This window comes from Petaurus breviceps, unplaced genomic scaffold, assembly GCF_028583685.1.
Source record: "Petaurus breviceps papuanus isolate PSGF00001 unplaced genomic scaffold, PetGlider_PUasm1.0 151, whole genome shotgun sequence".
NCBI classification, from domain to species: Eukaryota; Metazoa; Chordata; class Mammalia; order Diprotodontia; family Petauridae; genus Petaurus; species Petaurus breviceps.
In genome coordinates this window covers 15000449-15022778 of record NW_027185712.1, presented here as the reverse complement: position 1 = coordinate 15022778, position 22330 = coordinate 15000449, and the positions used below count along the sequence as shown (strand labels likewise).

The window sequence follows — 22330 nt, the reverse complement described above, 5'->3', positions numbered from 1 at the left end:
TTCTCTTGCTTCTCGTATATGAATGTCAAATTTTCTATTCAACTCTGTTTTTTTTCAGCAAGAATGCTTGAAAGTCCTCTATTCCAATGAATGACCATATTTTCCCCTGAAACATGATACTCAGTTTTGCTGGGTAGGTGACTCTTGATTTTAATCCCAGCTCCTTTGATCTCTGGAATATCATATTCCAAGCCCTTCGATCTCTCAGTGTAGAAGCTACCAGATCCTGGGTTATCCTGATTGTGTTTCCACAATATTCAAATTGTTTCTTCCTGGCTGCTTGTAATATTTTCTCCTTGATCTGGGAACTCTGGAACCTGGCTATAATATTCCTAGGAGTTTTCTTTTTTGGATCTTTTTCAGGAGGTGATCGGTGGATTCTTTCAACCTCTGTTTTGCCCTCTGGTTCTAAAACATCAGGGCAGTTTTCTTTGAGAACTTCCTGGAGGATGATTTCTAGGTTCTTACTTTGATCATGGCTTTCAGGTAGTCCAATAATTTTTAAATTATCTCTTCTGGATCTATTTTCCAGGTCAGTGGTTTTTCCCATGAGATATTTCACATTGCCTTTCTATTCTTTCATTTATTTGGATCTGTTTAACAGCATCTTGATTTCTCATAAAGTCATTAGCTTCCATTTGCTCCAATCTAATTCTGAAGCAATGATTCTCCTCATTGAGCTTTTGAGATTCTTTTTCATTTCTGGTAAATTCGGCTTTTTAAGGCGTTCTTCTCCTCATTGCCTTTTTGAGCCTCTTTTGCCATTTGAGTTAGTCTGTTTTTTAAGGTGTTATTTTCCTCAGTCAGGCTGTTGACTCTCATTTTGTAATTTTCTTGCATTGTTCTCATTTCTCTTCCCAATTTTTCCTCCACTTCTCTTACATGCTTCTTAAGGTCCTCTATGGCTTGTAACCAGCTCATATTTTTCTTTGAAGCTTTTAGTGCAGGAGTTCTGACTTCACTGTCTTGCTCCTGTTCCATGCTTTGCTTCTTTTTGTCCCCAAAATAGGAGTCGAACATTGGAATCTTCTGTCTGCTTTGTTTCCTTTGCCTGGTCATGTTTCCTCTCAGTCACTTGACCCCTGGGCTTTTTGCCACAGTAGGACTCTGCCACCAGACAGGGGAGCTTTTGTCCCAAACGCTGGGGTTTTCTCAGCTGCCAGAGGTATTAGATGGGTGCCCCCTCTGAGGTCTCCACATGCTCTGGCAAGCTGGACACACACCCCAGGACCTCCACCCTAGACTGCAATCCAGATCCAAGCAGGTTAAAGCAAGAGCGATTACCCCTCAGACTGGTGCTTGGTCCCCCTACACTCTGCAAGCCAGGAGCTGAAGCTGCCACGTGGCGCTGGCTGGCTGTGCCAGGCGGCTCAGCAGCTTCTCGCCCCCAGGGCAAAAGCCATGCACTCCCACTTACTGGGTCCCAAAGTCCAGACTACACTGACCTCTCACTTTGTCCTTCACATCTATGTGTTGATAAATCTGGAAACGAACACAGCTGCTGCTGATCTGGAGTCCCTCTGGCCCAGAGGCTGGTCAGGTCTGCCCTGGGGCTAAAGCATTGGGGTGGGGCTGGGCTCAGCTCCCAGAGCACTGTGGGGGCCACTTCCTGCTGGCCTGCTGGGCTGTTCTCAGTGGGAGGTTAGCTTCTCTGTGTCATTTTGTGGGAAGTCCTGTTTCTACTCTGCCATCTTGACTCCGCCCCCCCCAAATTTTTTTTTAAAAGAATGCATGTGGTACTGTAAGCCTCAAATATTTTCCAGGTAAGGAGATGCGTATTCACCAATACAGATTTTTTTGAGAGTGTAATGATATTTTCTGCTTTGTTTTTAATACTCAATATTTAGTTGGCTTTTTTTTGACTACACATTGAACCAACGTACACTCAGGAAACAATATACAATAACTATTAGGTTGTATCCAAGGGCCTCAGAGGCATTTTATCTAAAGTAGCATCTGGACAGTTACTGGAATGCTTGGCATGGATTCAAGGGGGCCCAGAATCAAGCTACTGCCTCTGGCATGTATTAGCCATGTATGATCATGGACATGGGTGATTTATCCTTCTAAGCCTGTTACCTAATCTGTAAAATGGAGATAATAATACCTGTAGTACCTAGCTCAAATGAGATAATATGAATAAAACACTTCACAATCCTTCAAACACTCTAGAAATCAGCAATTTTCCTATAATTCATTTTGTAAATCTAGTAGGTCCTGATTCATGCAAACAAAGCATCCCTTAAGTGGTCACATGCAGTCTGATGTTCACTGTTCAAAGTTATAATTATGTTAAAAATGGTAAATGGTTCCAGCCCAGTAGAAATATGCAGTGTGAATTCGAATAATGCAATGTCTTCAGGGGATTGGTTATTTGCAGTAATGAGGACCTGGCTGTATGGTTTAGATTTGTAGATTTGTGTTTATTCTGTGGTTTTTGCTCTTATTTGCCCCTTTTCTGCCCAGGCACAGATTCACCAAATCTACTTCTTTTTTGCCCCCTCAGTTTAGCCATTAACTATCCACTAAAGTTTATTATTGTCATCCAGAAACTTAGAGATTTCACTAAGCCATATTGACTTTCATTTCATTTATACAGATTAAATAAAGCAAGTCATTATTTTTTTTTCCTTAGAAACATTCAGAATTGGACTCATTTATTTTGGATTTTATTTCTGGGATCTTTTCATGTGACTCAATTTTTAAAAAAAGGTCTTTAGTATGGAACCCTGTGAAAAAGCTTTTTTCAAGTAGATTATAACCATCATTTCTCCTTTATATGCATGCTCATTGCCTTTTCTTTATGCCTTTGAAGTTTTAGGTTCAGGGGAAATTAATAGGAAATTTACATGTAATAAAAACAGAGCAAATCTATTATGTTCACAGAAATAATGCCAACTGTGAGGATAATTATTTTAAATATTTGTTTCCCCAGAACATTTTGAAAAAGTACTCATTGTGGTTGTTTGGTAAATAGGAAGGTTAGAAATGTCCATTTCTGTTGAAGGAGCAGTTACTGTTGCTGAAATTTTTCAAATAACTTATTATAATTTCAACAGGTCATCCAACTTTTCAAATTTGTGGTCTGTAATTGCTTATTCCACCACCCCACTGCCCACAAACTTCTTTGATTCTTATAATCTGCCTTTTGTCCATTCTGTTCTACTGAAATTGTTCATTAAGAAGTCATCAGTGACTAAAACCAGTGGTCTTTATATATTCTTAGCTTCTCTTATGCATTTGGTATGTTTCTTTACCCACTCATTCTTGAAAGTCTCTCCTCTTTTATCTGTTACCTGCCCTTTCCTACTTCTCCCCTTATTTCTCTGACCAGTAATTCTTTTTTTTTTCTTTGGTGGTCCCTCTTTCTTCACTCTTCTACAATATTAACTAAATCAATTATTTCCCAAGATGCTGGCCTTGGTTGTCTTTTCTTCCTTCTTTCTCTTTGGTATTTTCATTGAATCCTACAGCTTCAGCTGAATCCATTAAGCCAATTACTCTCAAATCTCTATCTCAAACCCAAACCTCTTTCCTTGCCTCTAGTCCCACATTTTCATCTGCCTGCTAAATGGGATGCTCTCTCAGTGTTTTAAAATTCATTATTTCTAAAACCCAAACTCTAATCTTGCCCTCCAAACCAGTTTTTCCTTTTGACTTCCTTGTTTCATTTCACTTTAACATAAATTTTTCAGAAAGATGCCTGCTGTGTGCAAAGTGCTAGTACCACAGTTCTTTCAATCATCCAGGCTTAGCATCTCTCCTATGCTTCCCACATTTAAGTGCCAAGTTCCATGTCATTTCACATCTCATGAATCTATACCTTCCTTTCTATTTGTGCTGCTACTACTTTAGTTAATACTCTTATCAGATCACATTCAGATTATTGCAGTAGTTTCTGAATTGGTCTCCTTGCCTTCGTTCTAAGTAGTGACCTTCAGAGTAATATTCTGAAACTCCTCTTTAGTCATCTTTCTCTGTTCAAAAACCTTTAGTGGTTCCTATTACCTATTGGACAAAATTCAAACTTCTTAGCTTGGCATTCAGGGACCTCCATAATTTGTCAACAACAGTTAACACCCCTCCCTTTGCTCCATCTCTGCCATTGAGTATCATTTTTTTTCTGTAAAATGAGAGAGTTAGATTAAATGACCCCATCTATGATTTTCCCAGCTGTGTTTCCTGTTGAACCCTTACAAGAATTCTGAATTCCATCTAACCTCGATGATGTACCATTCACCAAGCATGCGTTGTCTATTTCACCTCCAAACTTTTACTTGTTTTGTTTTCTTTGACACTATGAAAGTCTGAACCTGGTGAACTCCCTACTCTCCCTTACTCTACAGTGGGGGTGAGGGTGGGGAGGGGTGTTTGTGCAAAATATTAAAGTCCCTGTTCTCTGTGCAGAAATAAGGAGAAATCTCTTCTGGATAGTCTGCTCTAGAACTCTGAAAAACACTTATATATGGGAGTTAGTTTCTACAATACTATTAATATAATATTTTATTTAAGGCAAATTAACTAAATAGTATTTTGTGGGCAGGGCAAGTATAGTGTGATTTCTAGGGTTAAACTTCACTCTGAGTTCCAAGCACAACTTCCAAATGAACTTTTGAGAGATAACCCATCTTAATGTTGGGGGTCACATATTCTAATGAGGTAGATTCTTGACATTCTCAAGGGTTTTGTGTTCTCACTAGCAATGTAAACCAACAAAAGTCTCTAAACCTATAATGATTATAGTAATTATCTCATAGGCTTCTTGTGAGGATCAAATGAGATAATGTATGTATTTCAATATGCTTCTTATGTTTCTTGCTTATATAAGCCATAAAACCCAACTCCCGTTCCCTTCCTAACTAGTCAACCAGAGTTTAAAAAAAATTCCCAGCATTCCAGCCATAGGCCACCCACCCTCCACCTCTTCCTCACCTTTCTAAGTGTAGTCTATAAAGGTTCACTGAGACAAAAAAGTCACCATGGCCTGGTGCACTAAACTGTGAATATTTGAAACCACTAATGACCAACCTCCAGAGGACCAAACCCTGTTTTTAAATGCTACCATGTGCAGTGCATCCCAATTTAAGCCAATTTAGATACTTTCCAGGCCTCTATTTCAGGGGACAAGGGCATAACAATATATAATGTCTGAAAGTGGTAGCTTTTAGTAGTGGTATGTTAGTCTTAGGGAAGTGGAGAACCATGGGAACTCTGCAACCCACAGGACTGGCACACTCATTAATTTGTTATTGTCTGTTAGTTTTCAAAAGCACCTGAAGAGAGGCATTCAGATTATTTTAGAACCCACCTCAGGCAAAATCGAAGTGAAAAAAAAGAGGATAAAAGTCCAAGGAAAGAATGACAGAAACTTGGAAGGGAGGGAAGGAGAAGTGATCATGATTTCCTCTGCAAAATTTATAAAGTAAATCAAGAAGTTGGGTCCTTAGAGTTGTTTTATACCAGTCTCCCACAGGGGGAAATGAATGGATCGGTCAGAGGAAAACAGAAAACTCTGTTGGAGGACTCCTTTTAGATTATTTAAATGTCAGGTCACTAAGGAATCAGTAGGTCCACCTCTTTTCAGAAATTCTAAGCTTTGTAAACAAACAGAGCCATTAAATAAATAAGGAGTTCCTAAAAAGAAAAAAAGAAAAGAACAGTCCCAGAGGAGATGAAACCCACTAAGACTGCTCTCTTCACACCTACCCCCCCACCAACTCCACAAAAAAAAATAGAGAAAAGAAAAATTACTCAGCTTCAAAGGAAAAGTTAATTTTATGGCTCCAACTAGGGGGAAAACCAATTGGGGTTGGGGGGAGCAATACACGTGAGAAAGGACAAAAGCAAAATGGTCAGAGTACATAGTAGAGACGTGGGAAATATCTGCTGAATAAATGAATAAAGAATAAGAAACAAAGAAAGGAAGGAAGGAAGGAAGGAAGAAAGAAAGAAAGAAAGAAAGAAAGAAAAAGAAAGAAAGAAAGAAAGAAAGAAAGAGAGAGAGAGAAAGAGAGGAAGAGAGAAAGAGAGAAAGAAGGAAAGAAAAAGAAAATGCAATCATTTTAATTAACTTGACTTTTTTTTATACTAAGAAGCAGAAGTGAAAAAATTAGATCTAAGTCTTTAGCACTTCCTGATGACTAACACATTTCATTGGTGGAATTTTTCCTCTTTTTTTTTGTTTTATGTTTTTAATCATTTTTGTCTGTCTGTGGGTCACTGTGCCCCCTCAGAAGTTGGTGGCCCACTGACTATTAATGACCCTCACTATACTTAGTGGAGACATATTCTGATACCAGATTTGTACTAGACGCCATTCTCTAGTGGCAGATTTTATCAGAATTTTTGTTCCATTGGCATCACTTTTAAAAAACCTAGGGTTGCCTCCATGCTACCATGATGTAGTAGGGTAGGAATTCTGTGTTATTTTTGGAGGGACAGGACAGGACAATGCATAGAAGACATTATTATGGCCAAGTATACAAGGAAAATGAGGTAACCAGCTGGTTGGTCATGTACTAAGAATAAGAGAAAAAAATGGAGAGTTGAATGTTATGTTGATACCTTTGAGATATTAAAAGAATTATAGAAAGACTTCTGATTCTTTGTAAAGTTTACATTTCAGTAATATGTAAACTCCCTGAGAGCAGGGGCTATTTTGTTTTGTCCTTGTATCCCTGGAACATGGTGGTGTATCTTTCATATACTAAGTAGGCTGGTTGGATTGAACTGGACTGGATTTTCAGTATGTATGAAAAGAAGAATCCCACTGAATGAGAAGATATGAAGATGTTTCCACCTACACCATTGAATGAAATACCATACCAATGAAATCAGAGAGCCAAAGCATACATTTTGTTTGTTTATTTCACGTAGGTATGACAGGAGATAAAGAGCAATAATGCATCCCCAAGGGAGTACATCAGGCTAGTTGCTGTGCTGGTTGACATTTAATAGGTGCTTAATAAATGTTGATTGATTGATAGTGGTTAGAGCACCAAACTTGGAGTCAGGAACCTCTGGGTTGGATTTCTGCCTCAGATACTTACTGGCCATGTGATAGTGAGGGGAAAATCACTTAACCTCACTGTGTCTGAGTTTACTTATTTGTAAATTAAGGGGGTGGACTTGATAGTCCCTGAAGTTCTAACCAAGGTCCTGTTCAATCCTATTCTGGGTCACCAGAGAGTGTCTATTTCTTCTTTCCATAGGCTTTTTCAGTGAATCCAAGTCTCATTTGCAATCCTCTTCCTTTCAGAACAGACAAGCCCTTTTCATTAACCTATAAGATCTGGGTTATCAGATGTAAGACAGACCAGATGCAATGGCTTCTTCTGGAATTTTAATCATAAATCGTGAAGCTCACTAATTAGGTTCAGCACTGCTTTTGAAGAAATGCCATTTTTCATTCAAATGTAAGGCGATGAGATATGACATAATTCTTAAACATGTGTACCACACATGATTAACAGGAAAAAAATCATAATTCAGCTCTCCATCCAAGTGATCCCATCTGTGGTTCCAGCTCCAGAATATCTCCACATGCACAGCAAAGTACAAAGCAGCATGGAAGTCAGTGAATGCAAGAAATCAGACTATAATGTCATTATTATTTATAGTAGAAATATATACGTATTAAAGGCCCACGGTGTATTTATCAATCATGCTGAAAGGCATGGAATGTGCCTCTGACTAGCTTCTATTCTAACGTAGACAAACACATGTAAAAGACATTTTTCCAGATATCTTATTTTTCTTTGGGGTCAGTGATGACGAGAAGAAGAAAGTTTTCGTTCTGAGTTTGGGGGAAAGAAACCTGAGGAATTTTTTGAAGGAGAAACATAGAAAGATGAAAGAACCCTAAACAGGAAATCAAAAGACTTAAGTTCTAGTGTAAGCCTTACCACTGATTTTCCCATGGCTTTGGTGACACCATCTAACTTTTCCCTGTGTGTTAGTTTCTTAATAGTTTATAGCTAAACTTTATGTAGTTTCTTTCTGTCTGATGGACAGGTTGGATCAGATTGCTTCTAAATTACTACAGAGGTACAGGAAGTTTTCATTGACATAAACCTTGATAAGAGGTAACTTTTGGAAAGATTGAAGCTTTGGATGCTTCACATCACATTAGTCCTAAGGCTATTATGTACTAAACCTCAAAGAAACATTAGAGGTCATCTAGTTCAATCCCCTCACTTTTTAATGAAGGAAACTGGGGCCCAGAGAGATTAAATGATTTCCCCAAGGTCACACTAGTAGTGAGCATCAGTGGTGGAATTTGAATCCACATCTTCTGATTCCAGAGCTATCGCTTTTTCTACTATAACATGGATAGATAAAGGAGCTGTGTGTGTGTGTGTGTGTGTGTGTGCTGTATGATAAAACAAAATTTACCTGATTTTCATTTTTCTTCCTTTCCTTATTCCAGGACACTTAATTTTTAGTAGCAAAGAATTGTCCAGGCCAGTAGTCTAAAGATTTGCTCGCTCACTCACTCATCCATTCATTCAGTAATTATTTATTGAATACTTGCTATATGCAAAGCATCATACAGATTAGTGAAAGAAGTACACTGATAATTAATGCCTTGTCTCAACCCTGAAAATGTCTATATGTTAATTTTAAAGATTGTTTGAGATAAAGGAAGGCTGCAAATCATAATTATGTGATGGATATGTCAGCTATAACTCTATAGCTAAGGAAAAATTTAATTAAATTGGCCTGCTTAGTTCATTTCTTGAATATGTTCAGATTAAAGGAGAAAAAGTGATGTGTATTTATGCATGTGTGTACCCATGTATGTTTGCTTCTTAGCCTACTATATGTCAACCTGGAGTCAGGAAGACCTACGTTAAAATCTGGCCCCAGATACTTACTAGCTGTGTGACCCTGGGCAAGTCACTTCACCTGTTTGTCACATGTACATCTGTAAGATGGGGATAATAATAGTACCTACCTTCCAAGTTTATTGTGAAGATCAAATGAGATAATTTTACAGTGCTTAGTAAGCACTTTGCAGATGTTAGCTGCTATTACTATTATTATCAAAGAGCTACTTTTGAAAGGGGCTTATATATACTATTCACCTGAGAGAATGCACAATCTTTTAAAATGTTTTTTAACATTTATTTTTTGTTTTCAACATCCACTTTTATAAGATTTTGAATTTTAAATTCTCTTCCCCTCCTTCCTGTCTCCTTTCCCTAAGATGGCTTGCAATCTGATATATGTAATGTATGTATATATATGTGTGTGTGTGTGTGTATACAATCATATTAAAGATATTTCCACATTAGTCATGTTGTAAATGATCAGGACCAAAGGAAAAAACCTTGAGAAAGAAAATAAAACGACAAAAAGAGGAAAAATAATCTGCTTCAATCTACATTCAGACGCCATAGTTCTTTCCCTAAATGTGGATGGCATTTTCCATCATGAGTCTTTTGGAATTGCCTTAGATGATTGCATTGCTGAGAAGAGTCAATCTATCAAAGTTGGTCATCGTACAATGTTGCTGTTACTGTGTGCAGTGTTTTCCTGGTTCTGCTCACTTCACTTAGCATCAGTTTATTCAAATTGAGAAAGCTATATCTTTTAAATGCTTGGATAACCATTCGTATTGTTAAGTTAAAAAAACATTTATTAAATTATCGTATGCCTTGCTCCTGTGATTCATCATAGTATATCGGCAACCCTGAATTCCTAGATGCTTTGTCAGCAAAAGTCAAGCCCTGAAAGATGATGCCAAGCTTAAAGGGCTTTGAGTATGTGATAGGGTATGTATGTGTCTTTCATCTAGGCACTCAACCTAACTAAATTCAGAGACTCATCAAGAAAAAGTTGACCACATGGTGATGAATTGTTCCAGCCAAAATAACTCATAAAGACTATTTCTAGAGGGACCATCTATCTCAATGAAATCATTAGCATTCAAAGTATGTGTAAAACACATGATACCTGGTATATTATAGGTGCTTAATAAGATTTACTGATTGATTGAATCATTTCTGTTTTGCACATAATGAAACTGAGAGCCGTTGAGGCTAAGTGGTTTGTCCAAGGTCACACAGCTGGTATGTGGTAGAGCCATGCCGCAAGGTTTTGCAACTTTAAAACCAGTGCCCTTTATACTGTATTCTAAGATCATTCTGTAGAAAAATCTTGTGTCAAAATTGAGAAAAGATACTTTGAAGGCAGAAATTAAAGCTTTGAAGACTTCCTTTAAGGACAGGGTCACTCATGACAAGGATTTTCTAAAGAAGCACTCTGGCAAGAATCTTGCCAGCAATGACTAAGAGACAGACTCCCTGTGATTGTCACAGGACAATCCTTTCCCTTTATAGAGATGGTCAATTGAGTCATCCCTGAATTCTTGGGGAATAAAATTCTCTTGCCATATAACCTGGAAGATTTCAGTCAGCCTTTGTATTAGCTTTTTGTATGAGCAGTATGAATCTTGCTGGAATAGATCAGCACCAGGTGCCTTTTCTTCAGGTTGGAAGTTCAGCTAGAAAGGGATTGACTTCAGCTTGAGGTATATGGTCAATGGCTTCAGCATGGGTTGATGGAAGTCTGTTGAGAACACTACAGAAGTGTTTGGCCTATCTCTGCAGGATCATATTCATATCACTAATCAATGAGGCCCCATCAGTGCTGAGTAGTTGAGATGCACCATAGATCTTTGACCCATAAATAACCTTCAGGGCATCAAAAAAAGTGCTTTGGATTATTGCTATCAGCATAAAACTAAAATCCAACAAATATTTGTGGAACATCTATTGTGACTATATTACCATGCCAGCCCAGGCACTGTTCTATACAAAGCTTACTCTTACTAAGCCTAGAATCCTACATCTCTCTAAGCTTTATTTGCCCTTTACTTTTGATGGATTTAAATGCTGCATTCTTAGAGATGGATAAATTATCCTGCTGGTAAACCCCTTGGAGTTCTTATTTTTTTCTCTTAGCAGCTTTTGTGCTTTCCTGTATTTTTGGTCAAATCAACCTTGATGTCTGTGATTGTTCTGACCCAGATGAGTAAATACAGGGCTGCATACACCCAATCTCTGAGAGCTGCCCACTCCTTCTCTCTTCTACTCTTGTAAGCTGTGTGTTCCCTCAGCTTTCACTCCAGTTTAGCAATGAGCTGTTCCTAATCAGAGAAGTGCTCTAATCTCTTGACATTAAATCTTCCGGTAGTCTTGCTGCCTTGCTGAAGAATCAATAGTGTTTGGTAACTGAATCATTTGACTCTCTTGTCAGACAGGGGAGGAGCTGTGCATGTATGTATTTATGTTTGTATATATGGAACATCTGTACATCTATGTATATATGGAATGGCTGTGCATGTATGTATATGTGGAACATGTGTATGTTTATATAAACCTCTGCACATGTATGTATTTATGGAACATCTGTACATGTATGTATATACTCTTCCAAATAATGTAGATTAATGTTCTGGAGTTTAGGGAGCCTCCATTTGGATCTGTTTCACTTCTTCCTTTCTTTTCTTATCCTTCATTTAGAAACCACAGGAAAACAATATTGTAGTAAGGATTTTTTTTGACTGATTATGTATCTTCTTTGAACTGAAAAAATCTGTTCCACATGTTTTTTTAGAAGATGTGAAAAGTACACTGAAAATGTCAATTCTTCCTCAAATATCACCACTAAAACAGATCACATGTAAGTCTATATAACCAGCCCTAACTTTGTTCCTGCTCTCATTCTCTCTCTGCCTGCTTCATATTTCCATTTGGCTATACCATTGTTATGTCTACATCCAAACGATCATCTTTTCCCCAAGTTCCCTCCCTATACGTTTTCCTATTTCTATTAATAGAAGATAGCATTATCCTTCCATATTTACCCAGGTTCAAAACCTTGATTCCTTCTTGTCTGTCTTCTACAAGTCATCATTCACCAATTTCTGCCTATTCTGAGTTCTCAATAGCCCTTTCAATAACTCTTTCATTCATTCATTTCCTTCCTTCTCATCTCCACTGCCATCTGACTTTTTTTAACCTTTCTTTTCATCCCTAGTGCTTAACACAGTGCCTAGCACACAATTAGCACTTAACAAATGTTTGTTGACTGATTCAGCAGCCCTGTTCTATGCATTCATCAACAAATTCTTGAACTGTTTTAATGAGCCTCCTAACTGAACTTTCTACCCTTGACAGATTCATCTTCCTAAATCACAGCTTTTCATGGTCATAGCCCCTTCTAAAAATTTTCAGTGACTCCATATTACCTATGAAGTAAAGTCTCAAACGATTAACTTGGTGTTCTGTGCCCTATGTTACCCCTTTCTATTCTTCCTCTTTGTTTTTGTCTCATTGCTTTCCACAAATTCTTCTTGTAGTCAAATCAGTCTACTCATTATTTATAAAGTATGACATACATAATTCACCCCCATACTGTCCCCCCCCATTCTTCATCCCATACTGCTTTTCCCACCTTATGATTACTTGAATAAATCTTACACTTTCTTCAAAACCTAGCTCAAATTCCACTAGTCCCAAGAGTCTTTCCTAATTATACCCAACCCTCAAGGAGCCATTTTACCACTTAATTCCTATAGCAATCTATATTTGTTCCAACCAATTAGCTCTTGATACATGCTGACTGATTATATGTGTTTTAATGTAACTTGCCTGTTTCCTGCCTGCCCCATCTAGACTATGAGCCCTTTGAAAGAAGAAGCCAAGTATAATACTTTTTTTGTATCTCTCAAAGTGCCCAGGGCAGAGTAGATAGCTGACTATGCCTGCTATCATTGCTTGTCTATCATGATTGAAAGGAGCATATGAATACAATTAGGAGGTTGGACTAGAAGGCCTCTGAGGGCCCTTTCAGCTCTCAATGTATGATTCTGTGGACTAGAAAAATCAATTACAGAATATTACATTTTTTTTTTGCTGAAACCATAGTGCATGGGGAAAATATATATTTTTTTACCTGAAAGAGAAGCTGGGGAGAAGTCACTCTTTCAGAGCTAGATATTGCTTATGGATTTTGTTACTAAATAATAGTAGTAAAGGACCTTATGTATCATCTAATTTCACTTCCCTCCCAGGATAGTGGGAGTATTTCCATGCAGAGGATTCTTGAACCCTAACAGTGATATGCACCCAATTACTTTAAGAAAGTTTTATGCAGCAGTATGCTGGTAAATGTTTACCAACTGGACTCTCTAAAAAATGTGCATAACACACTTTTATGTTAAATCTGTATTTCCATTTTCTTCATCACTTTCTTAACTCCAGAACGATCAACAGAACAATAATTCAAACCTTGATTTGTAGGATTTACCACTTTCTGAGGTGTCAGTATTCACATGGAACATTCAACAATGGTTCTGCCAAGTTAGTTTGAACTGGCCTCCGCTGGTTTTATCCAATTGTTAGACTGCTCCAGCAATTATAAAGTCCTTTCTTTCATTAAACTGAAATTGTCTCCATATATCTTCCACTTGTTGACCCTAGTTGTGCCCTGAGGAACAATCCAGAGCACCGCTGATTCTCTCTTCTACACAGCAGCCCTGCAGATATTTGAAGATAACTATCAAGTGTCTCCTTAACCAAATCCACTCCAGGATAAATAGCTCCTCTTTCTTCAATTATTCTTCATGTGGGAATTTGTTGACAGGAGTGGTATCATATTCTGGAAGCAACCCCCTCCCTATTTGGTTAAATTTCAAGCCATGGTTCTTTGATAGTTCTGACGTACAGTGACAATAAATCACCCAATTTCATTTCCCCCCTAATCTAAGATATGATTAGACAGTACTTGGGAGCACTGGGGAATTCCATAAACATTGCATGCCTCAAGTTTAGCTAGACATTCAACTAAATCTCTCGTGATATCCTGGTGTACAGATGGAGAGATGTGTGCTGAATAATAGTTCAGTTAGGTGAATTTGGAAATGGTTGGACATTCAGACCCCAAGAGTGCTTATTCATAGACTGATGTGAACTTGGAAGGACATCTCTAGTGGGGGACTTCAGGGCTCTCTAATACAAATTTTGACGTGCTATATAAATGTGAGTTATTATTATGTGCTCCATTGAGATACGTACTCTACCATGAATTTTTTCTTACAGTTGAGGACAGAGGTTTTTCATAGTCAGTTTTGTATAGCACAGTATCTGACATGGTAATATTGTCACAATAGATGTTCCACAAATATTTGCTGAATCAGTGGAAAGGAGGGAGATAGGATGGAGGCAGGCAAGAAGGCAGTCAGGCAAGAAATAGGTAGTTAGAAAGGTGTTCTTGTGGTGAATCAGAAGATTCTACTAGTATACATTTTCCTCCTTTTAAAATACCAAACCTAGGGGGTGGCTATGTGGCACAGTGAATAGAGCACTGGCCCTGAAGTCAGGAGGACCTGAGTTCAAATCCAGCCTCAGACACTTAACACACTTACTAGCCATGTGACTTTGGGCAAGTCACTTAACCCCAACTGCCCTACTTTACCCCCTCCCAAAAAAAAAATACCAAACTTGAGGGTTTGGACATTGTTTGCAAACCTGAAGTTCTATTGATATAATTTGAATGAGTTAGATATGGTCCTTAAAGGTGGCAAGTGAATTAATTTTTGTTGAATTGTATTTTCAATTGAATGGAGGCACTCACAATGGTGTGGGAGCAGGGCAAAGTTAGAAGCAGATGATCTATATAGCCCGAAGTATTAAATGCAAAGGATCATTGGTTAGCATGAATAATCAGCTCCTAATTTTTCTGTTCTGAAAAATTTGGATTTGAAAAGTATTTTCACCATTCATTAGTTTATAGTTTTAATGTGAAATATAGTTTTCTACAATTAACCTTATATACAGCCTTTTCTTAAAGTAGGGCACACCTGTAAAACAGAAACTTCATGTTTATGTATGTATTTTTCAGAAAGATGAGCGGCAGCACAGTAAAAGGAAAAGAACACTGGACCCTAAATCAGGAGGTGTGGCTCTTAGTCCTCACACCCTGACTCCTCTCTTCTTCTCCCCCAATCTCCATGCACTTACTCACTCCTGTCATCATTAACCAGTTTTATGATGTTGGTAAAAAGTTAAATTGAACTAGATATGTCTGTTGTAAACTCTTACAATTCTATGAACCACACCACACGATGGTTGTGTGAAGTCAGCCAGCGTTATTGTCTCTGTTCTCCAAAGATGAGAATGTATGCCAGTGGATGAGGAACTTCCCAGTCCAAGAGTGAGAAGCAGAAAAAAAGGCACTAAGTTCAGAAGTTCCCCTCTTTCCTCAGCTCTGGGTAGGCTGTAATGATTAAGATTCCAATGGACAGCTAGAGGGGAATGAACTAGGGGCAATGGATCGGGAGCCCTGCCTCTACCACATGTGTCTCCTGCTCTCTGTGGGCTGTGACAAATGAAAAACCGAAGAGACAGAGTTTCTGGGTAAGCAAAGTGATGATCAGTGGTTTCTCTCAGAAAACCAAAGACCCCCAAATGAGACACTGAATGCTTTAAATACCTTTCTAAAAGGAGGTGCCCTAGCAAGTGAAAAATCAACTCATATTGGTGCACATTTAATAAGGAGGTGGGCTAGAAATCTTCAGCTCCTCCTACCGAGAACGTGGCTTGATCATGATAGTCATCTCCAGCAATCTGGAAAGGGGAATCCATTTCCATTCAGAACACTCTGGTTGGTTCTCTCCTTCATGAGCTGGGTCACCCTAAATTTGAATGGACAGGGCTGTTCTCCTCGGGGCAAGAACTAGCCCAAACTGGATTCTGTTTATACTCCCTCCTACCCTGGTTGAGTGGGGTCCGGACCAAGATCGAAGAGCATATTTCCCAAGGGTTAGGGACATCTCATCAATCAGCCATGCCCTTCAAAGACTAACTGACCTTCTATAGGGGTTGGGCCCTGAATGAGGAAATAAAAAGGCTGGATCCTAATTAATAATTGTTATTAATATGATAGTAAAATAATGACAGCTCTACAGGGCAAAAGTCTTCATTTCTCATGAAGTAAAGCAATTGGATTTAATAACTTCCAAGTTCCATTCCAGCACTGAAATTCTGTGATTCTATGAATTATGGTATACAACAAGAATGTATAATTTCTGGTCAGAGGCCTTTGGAATTTTTGAGGAACCTTAACCTGGGGCTTCTCCTACTTTAATCATAACATACTTTAACTAAAACGTGCACTTCTGAAAACTTACATTCGATGACACTATTTTTGGTGCTGTCACTCTGGGGGATGTATGATTTAAATTGTACAATATATTTTGAACACAGTAAATCAGAACATAAACAATTCTTTCTAATGCTCTCTTCTCTTCTCTTATAGGAGTCAAGCCATGGTCTAATATAATGGAAATCTTGGAAGAGAAAGATGGGGTTGACACTGAACTGCTGGTTTATGCCATGACTTTAGTGAATAAGGTTGGTACACAATTAGACTAAAATTCACCATCTGAATAAGAGCCAAACTAGATAACTCTTCCTACTGTGGTAAGAACACAGGGTCAATATGTCAATCTTCCTTCCTTCCTTCAGCAAAAATTATTAAGAACCTAAACCTACTAGGTTCCATCCTCTCCTTGTGCTAGGCAATGAAACATACACAATGTTTAAATGATATTACCCTTGCTGCTGTAAGACTTAACAGTTTGGTAGAAGAAGAAAAAACATAAATCCAGAAAAATAAACAACATATTAGAATAGAATGAGTACATGAAATGGATATGAGATGCTTTGAGGTCAAGAGAGAAAGAAATCACTTCTAGATGGTGGAGGGGAGGGAATGACTGCAAATTAGGGAAGGCTTTATTTGAGCTGACCCTTGAGGGACAGCTAAGATCTAAGCAGGCAGAACTAGGAATAGGAACAAGAGTAGGGAAATTCTAGGGAAAACATGATTAATTCTGTTTGTCTTCTGATAGTTTGCCTGAGAGAAGACATATAGCAAAATATATAACATGATATGATATGATACATTATTATATATGATACAGTAACATGTAACATGCCAAATGATAGTATGTGATATGTTATGATGATGTTATGATGTGATATGATATAATAAATTGCTTGTAAGAGGAAACAAGGTATAATGCAGAGGTCATGAATGCCCTATGGACCAAATGTCAGCTTGCTTTTGTATGGCCTGTGAGCTAAGTGATTTTACATTTTAAAATAAAGTTTTATTGTATTTCAAAATGTAAACACCATTCTAAGCTCTCATGGCTCATCCTCTCAGTGTTCTCAAGCAAAAGACTAAAGTGACAGAAAATACATACTATACACAGTAATATTATATATTAATTAACTTATACTCATTATCATCAACTAATTTGTATATTATACACACATATGCAAACACTTTAAATCTGTGGCTTAAAATATTAGTGATCTATGAGACTAGAAAGGTAGGTAGTTCATTTATGTGAGAGAGAATAATTAGGCAGCTTCAGTGTTGCACTGATTTCCCTCTCCTCTGCCCCAATTAAAAGAATTGAAGGAAAGTCTCAAGCATGTTGATTGGATCCTCTATGGCAGATTTATGGAAAGGCAAAGACAGAATAGCACAGGATAAGAAGACATCAATGCAATCAGCCGTGTGATTGGGTTCATCAGAGTATCTATTGATTTCCTCTAAACTGAAACTGTAACTGCCTTAAATATCAAGATTGTGCTGTTGAAAAGAATTTTCCTTAAAAATAGAAAATTGTGATTTATCCTTAGAAATTGCTATGAGACCTAAGAAAGACCTTAAGAATATTTTAGTTTGTATTGTGTAGTAAATTCTGACTACTTGAAGTTGTAAATCTCTAGTAAGGGAAGAATCTTGTTTTTGTCCCTTTCTCCCACTGTAATGGCAGCCAGGACTTCTATGCTCCCACTTGGCCTACTTGTCCACATCCTCTATTAAGCTCTTCAGTTATAAATCAAAAGATGCACTTTGACTGTAATGGCCCCCATCCTGGTCTGGAACCCAACTAGGTCTCAGGATAGGGACAGGTTTTAATCTCAGCCACTTGAGCTCTGTCATACTCCCATCCTATTACTTATTATAATTATAAATTACTTATCACTGTGGATTCCCTTTCTCTTCACACTAGGCAGCTTTTAAAACCTAGACATAAATTATTTCACCCTCAAAGAGAAGAAAACAGAAATTAATTCAAGAAGAGGACAGGGAGATGTTAGATCAGATGGTGCAAGATTTTCTTTTTCTTGACTCTTTCCTAAATTCTATATCTGAGTTGCTGCTAAAATGGTTGTTAGTCTCTCTTTTAAATTTGACTTTCATTCCAAATTATAGCACAGAAAATAATAGAGGCAGTTAGGTGATACAGTGGATAGAATACAGGACTTGTCGGGAGGATGAACTGAGTCCAAATTTTGCTTCGGACTCTCCCTACTTCGGTGGCCCAGGTCAAGTCACTTAACTTTTCTCTACTTCAGTTTCCTCATCTGTAAAATGGAAATTAGAACAATATCAAATGAGTTAACGTATGTAAAGTGCTTTACAAACCTTATAGTATTATATAAATGATATCAGTAGTGGTAATTGTCATGGTTGTTATAGTGGTAGTAGTAGTAGTAGTAGTAGTTGTTGTAGTAGTAGTAGTAGTAGTGGTGGTGGTAGTAGCAGTAGCAGTAGTAGTAGTAGTAGTAGTTGTTGTAGTAGTAGTAGTAGTAGTGATATATGGTGCCACATATCTATCTATCTATCCATGAGCCACACTGCAGACTATAATACCTCTTTCTATTCTCTCCTCCTTTGATAGAACCTAACCTCCGTGAAAGGCAGTAAGGAAACCCAACATATCACTAATGCAATCATTGTAATACTTTATCGTATCAGGTCACAAGGGTGAAGAAATCATGCTTTAAAAAGTGACATTCATAAGCTATATATGTACATGAAGATATGTGTCCATGTGTGCTTGGCTGCTCCTTGCCATTCCAAAGCTCCCTCCCCATGTAGTCTCTTCTTAGCCCTCATCTAGACTGGAGTCGTAGCCTCCTGAGCTGCCATTCTACCCCAGTGTCTATCTATCCTCTATACAATTGCTAAAATAATTTTATTAGTGAATAAGATTGATCACATTGCTCAAAAATATTTAATGTGTTCCCTTTCCCTAAAGGGTAAAAGACAAATTATTTATACTCACACAATAAACCCTCTAAAATCTGCCCCCAATCTGCTCTTTCAGTCTTATTTGACTGAGATTCCCTTCAGGCATTCTGTGTTCAAGTTGAACTGAATTATTGGTCTGATCTTGTTCTGCCCCCTACTGCCTCTCTATATTTGTGCAGACAATCTTAGTACCTGGAGCACATTTCCCCTTCATCTCCATCTGTTAAAATCTTTCTCTTCCCTCAAAAGTCATCTTCCCCCAGAAGTCTTCCCTTACACCTAAGCTGAAAATGACTTCTCTTCCCCACGTTTTTATAGTAATTTGTCTGGATGCTCCTAACACCTTATTTACCTATGAGACTAGAAGCTGGGCTCTTTTATTCATTTTTATATTTCTAATATCTAGCAGAGTGACTTACTCACAGTGGGTGCTTTGCACTACCTCTGACACTTAACTAGCTATATGGTAGTTGGTAAGTTACAACCTCTCTGAACCCATCTCCTCATCCGAATTATAGGAATGATGATATAAGGGTATTCCAGAAGCCTTAGTGTGGTTTTAAGTTTTCATTAAATTAACTAGCTTAAATAAATGAAAACTACACTAACACTTTTAGAATACTCTGCACATGCAGTACCTCCTTCCCAGGGTTGTTGTGAGGCTTCAGATGAGATAATTTAGATAAAGTCCTTTACAGACCTTAATGTACCATATAAATGTCTCTTATTGTTATTATCATCAGCATTATTTTTATTATTTTGTGTTCTGCTGAACAGATTGTTTTTTCATTTTACTTTCTATTTGGTTTTTCTAAGTCAAGTTCTTTTTTTTCTCTCTAAAGGGACTACATGCCTCCTTCTCTCTCTCTCTCTCTCTCTCTCTCTCTCTCTCTCTCTCTCTCTCTCTCTCTCTCTCTCTGTATTTTTGAAAAAGGGGTTGGGGGATTTTCCAGTACTGCACCCCAACTTGTGAATTCTTCTGCCACTGTTCTCAGTCTCATTGGCAGGAAAGAAAGGTATCAGCACTGTGAATTTCAAGTACAAAGAAGAGAGGTCCAGTGCTGCTTGGGGTGTTGGAAGGAGTGATGAGGACATAGGAGAAGAACCCAGTGAACCAATGAGGGGAGGGAGGAGGAAAGGAATAGAGTGAGTAGTGAAGGGTTGTGGGAGGGTCAGGGAAGGTTCTGCCTCTCTCGATCCTGTCCCTTCTAAGAACTTCCACTGGGGGAAGGGGACTCAAGCCTTTTTCTCAGAAGTTTCCCAGTTCTTAAGCTAAGGCTGCCATATTTGAGAGAAGAGGGAAGAGATAGAGGATTTTTTTGGTACCAGGGGATAAGGACAAAATGGGAAGAGGTAGTTTGTGGGAAAGGATACTATCCTGTTTAACAGAATAAACTCTTCTTCAGGGACTGGCATTTGCCCCCTGAAAGTGAAACTAAAAACTTTGGAGGCCAGAAACTATTACTCCCAAACAGGTCTGAGTTTCTTAGTACCTGGACAGGTATTAAGCAGAAACCAAGTTTATGAAAAAGAGACTGGCAGCTGGGAAAATGAGATACAATTAAAATACAGACTTGTAGGCACAGTGGTAAATGCAGTGTTTTATGGGATGCAATATGAAAAGTAAGTAAAAGTTTAGATTTTGTGGGAGAGGAAGGAGCAGAAGGATGAGTTTAGGGGAGAATTAACCCCCTAGCCTCTGGACCCTTGCATTCAAGAAGTTGATCTGGAGTCAATAAGCCTTTTGGTACCTCTCAAGTTAAAAGTTAGTACTTTTCTACTCTCCTATCTTCCTACCAACTCTATCCAGAAATCTTATGGGGAGCAAACTAAAGTATTGCCTATTCAGTGAGACATACCACATGGATGCTATTATTGATTAAAATAATGTTGTGATGATAAAATATTATTGAAGTAGATCAATATCTGTAAGTCAAGAGATGTATTGATCAATGAGACAAGCCCTGTGCTAAGTGCTAGGGATACTAAAAAGAAGGGTAGGGGAAGAAGTCCTTGCTCTCAAGGAGCTGGTGGTGTAATGGGGGGGGGAGTGAATAAAGAGGCAAACAATGGATTCTCAACAGAGAGAAGACATTAGCATTAAAGGGAATTAGGAAAAGCTTCTTGTGGAAGTGGGGGCTGTAACTGGGACTTGGAAGCGTTCGTTAAAACATTTGAGCAATGTTGACTTGGTCAGGCTCAAAGGTTTGCCTCAGCCCTAGCATTTTTGTTCCTTGTGTTTTTTTTGTTCCAAAGAGGAGGCAAAGCTGTGTAGTAGATAGAGTACAGGCCTTGGGACTGCGATGTGAGTTCAAGCTCTGCTGTGTGTACACTTGCCACATGACCACAGACAAGTCACTCTGTCAGCGTTAGTTTCCTCATCTGTAAAATCAGGAGGATAATATCTATAGCATGGACCCTAGAGGTTGTTTCTAGGCTTGAGTGACAGTGTATCCAAAGCATTTTGCAGACATTAAAGTGCTATGTAAGTCTTAGTTATTATTGTGGTATGAAGATGGCTAAATGACCTACTGTACGTGAATTCTGCACAGACCTAGACCATGGGAATCCTGCCTTTCATATAGACTGATCCACTTCATTCACGGCTACTACCTGAGCTCAAGCCCTAGTTACCTCTTACTTTGACCATTACAATAACATGTTGATTGTGCTCCCTGGCTCTAGGCTTTCCTCTTTCCAGTCCATCCTCCCAAAAAGTGCCAAAGCTTTATTTCTAAAACATAAGTTTGGCGACATTACTCTCCTGCTCAGTAAACTCATCTGGCTCCCTATTACTTTTGTAATCAAATACTTACCCTTCTGTTTCCTATTTAAAGACCTTGCTCCAACCTACCTTTCCAATCCAGCCTTATGATAGGTTACTCCCATTCACACCCTCTTCAGTCCAGCTAAACTGGCCTTAGGCAGTGCCATGGATAGATAGTATCAGGAAGATCTGAGTTCAAACGTAGGCTCAGATACTAGATGTGTGTCCTTGGTTAAGTCACTTCACCTCTGTTTGTCTCAGTTTCCTCAACTGTAAAACAGGGATAACAATAGCACCTACCTCCCAAGGTAACTGTGAGGATCATATGGGATATTTGTAAAGTGTTTGGCACAGTTCCTGGTCCATACCAGGCACTCCATAAATGCTAGCTATCATCATCATCATCATCATCATCATCATCATCATCATCATCATCAT

The 22330-nt window shown here is 38.3% G+C and overlaps 1 protein-coding gene across 7 annotated transcripts in view; it reads left to right on the top strand.

Annotated features, from left to right (window-relative positions):
* Positions 1–22330, top strand: part of FHOD3 (formin homology 2 domain containing 3) — a 749832-nt gene that overhangs the window by 496427 nt on the left and 231075 nt on the right. For all 7 annotated transcript variants that reach the window (XM_069075779.1, XM_069075767.1, XM_069075758.1 and 4 more), the window contains exon 8: positions 16327–16421. In XM_069075779.1, coding sequence (XP_068931880.1) covers positions 16327–16421 — 95 coding nt within the window. The remainder of the gene's footprint in view (positions 1–16326; positions 16422–22330) is intronic.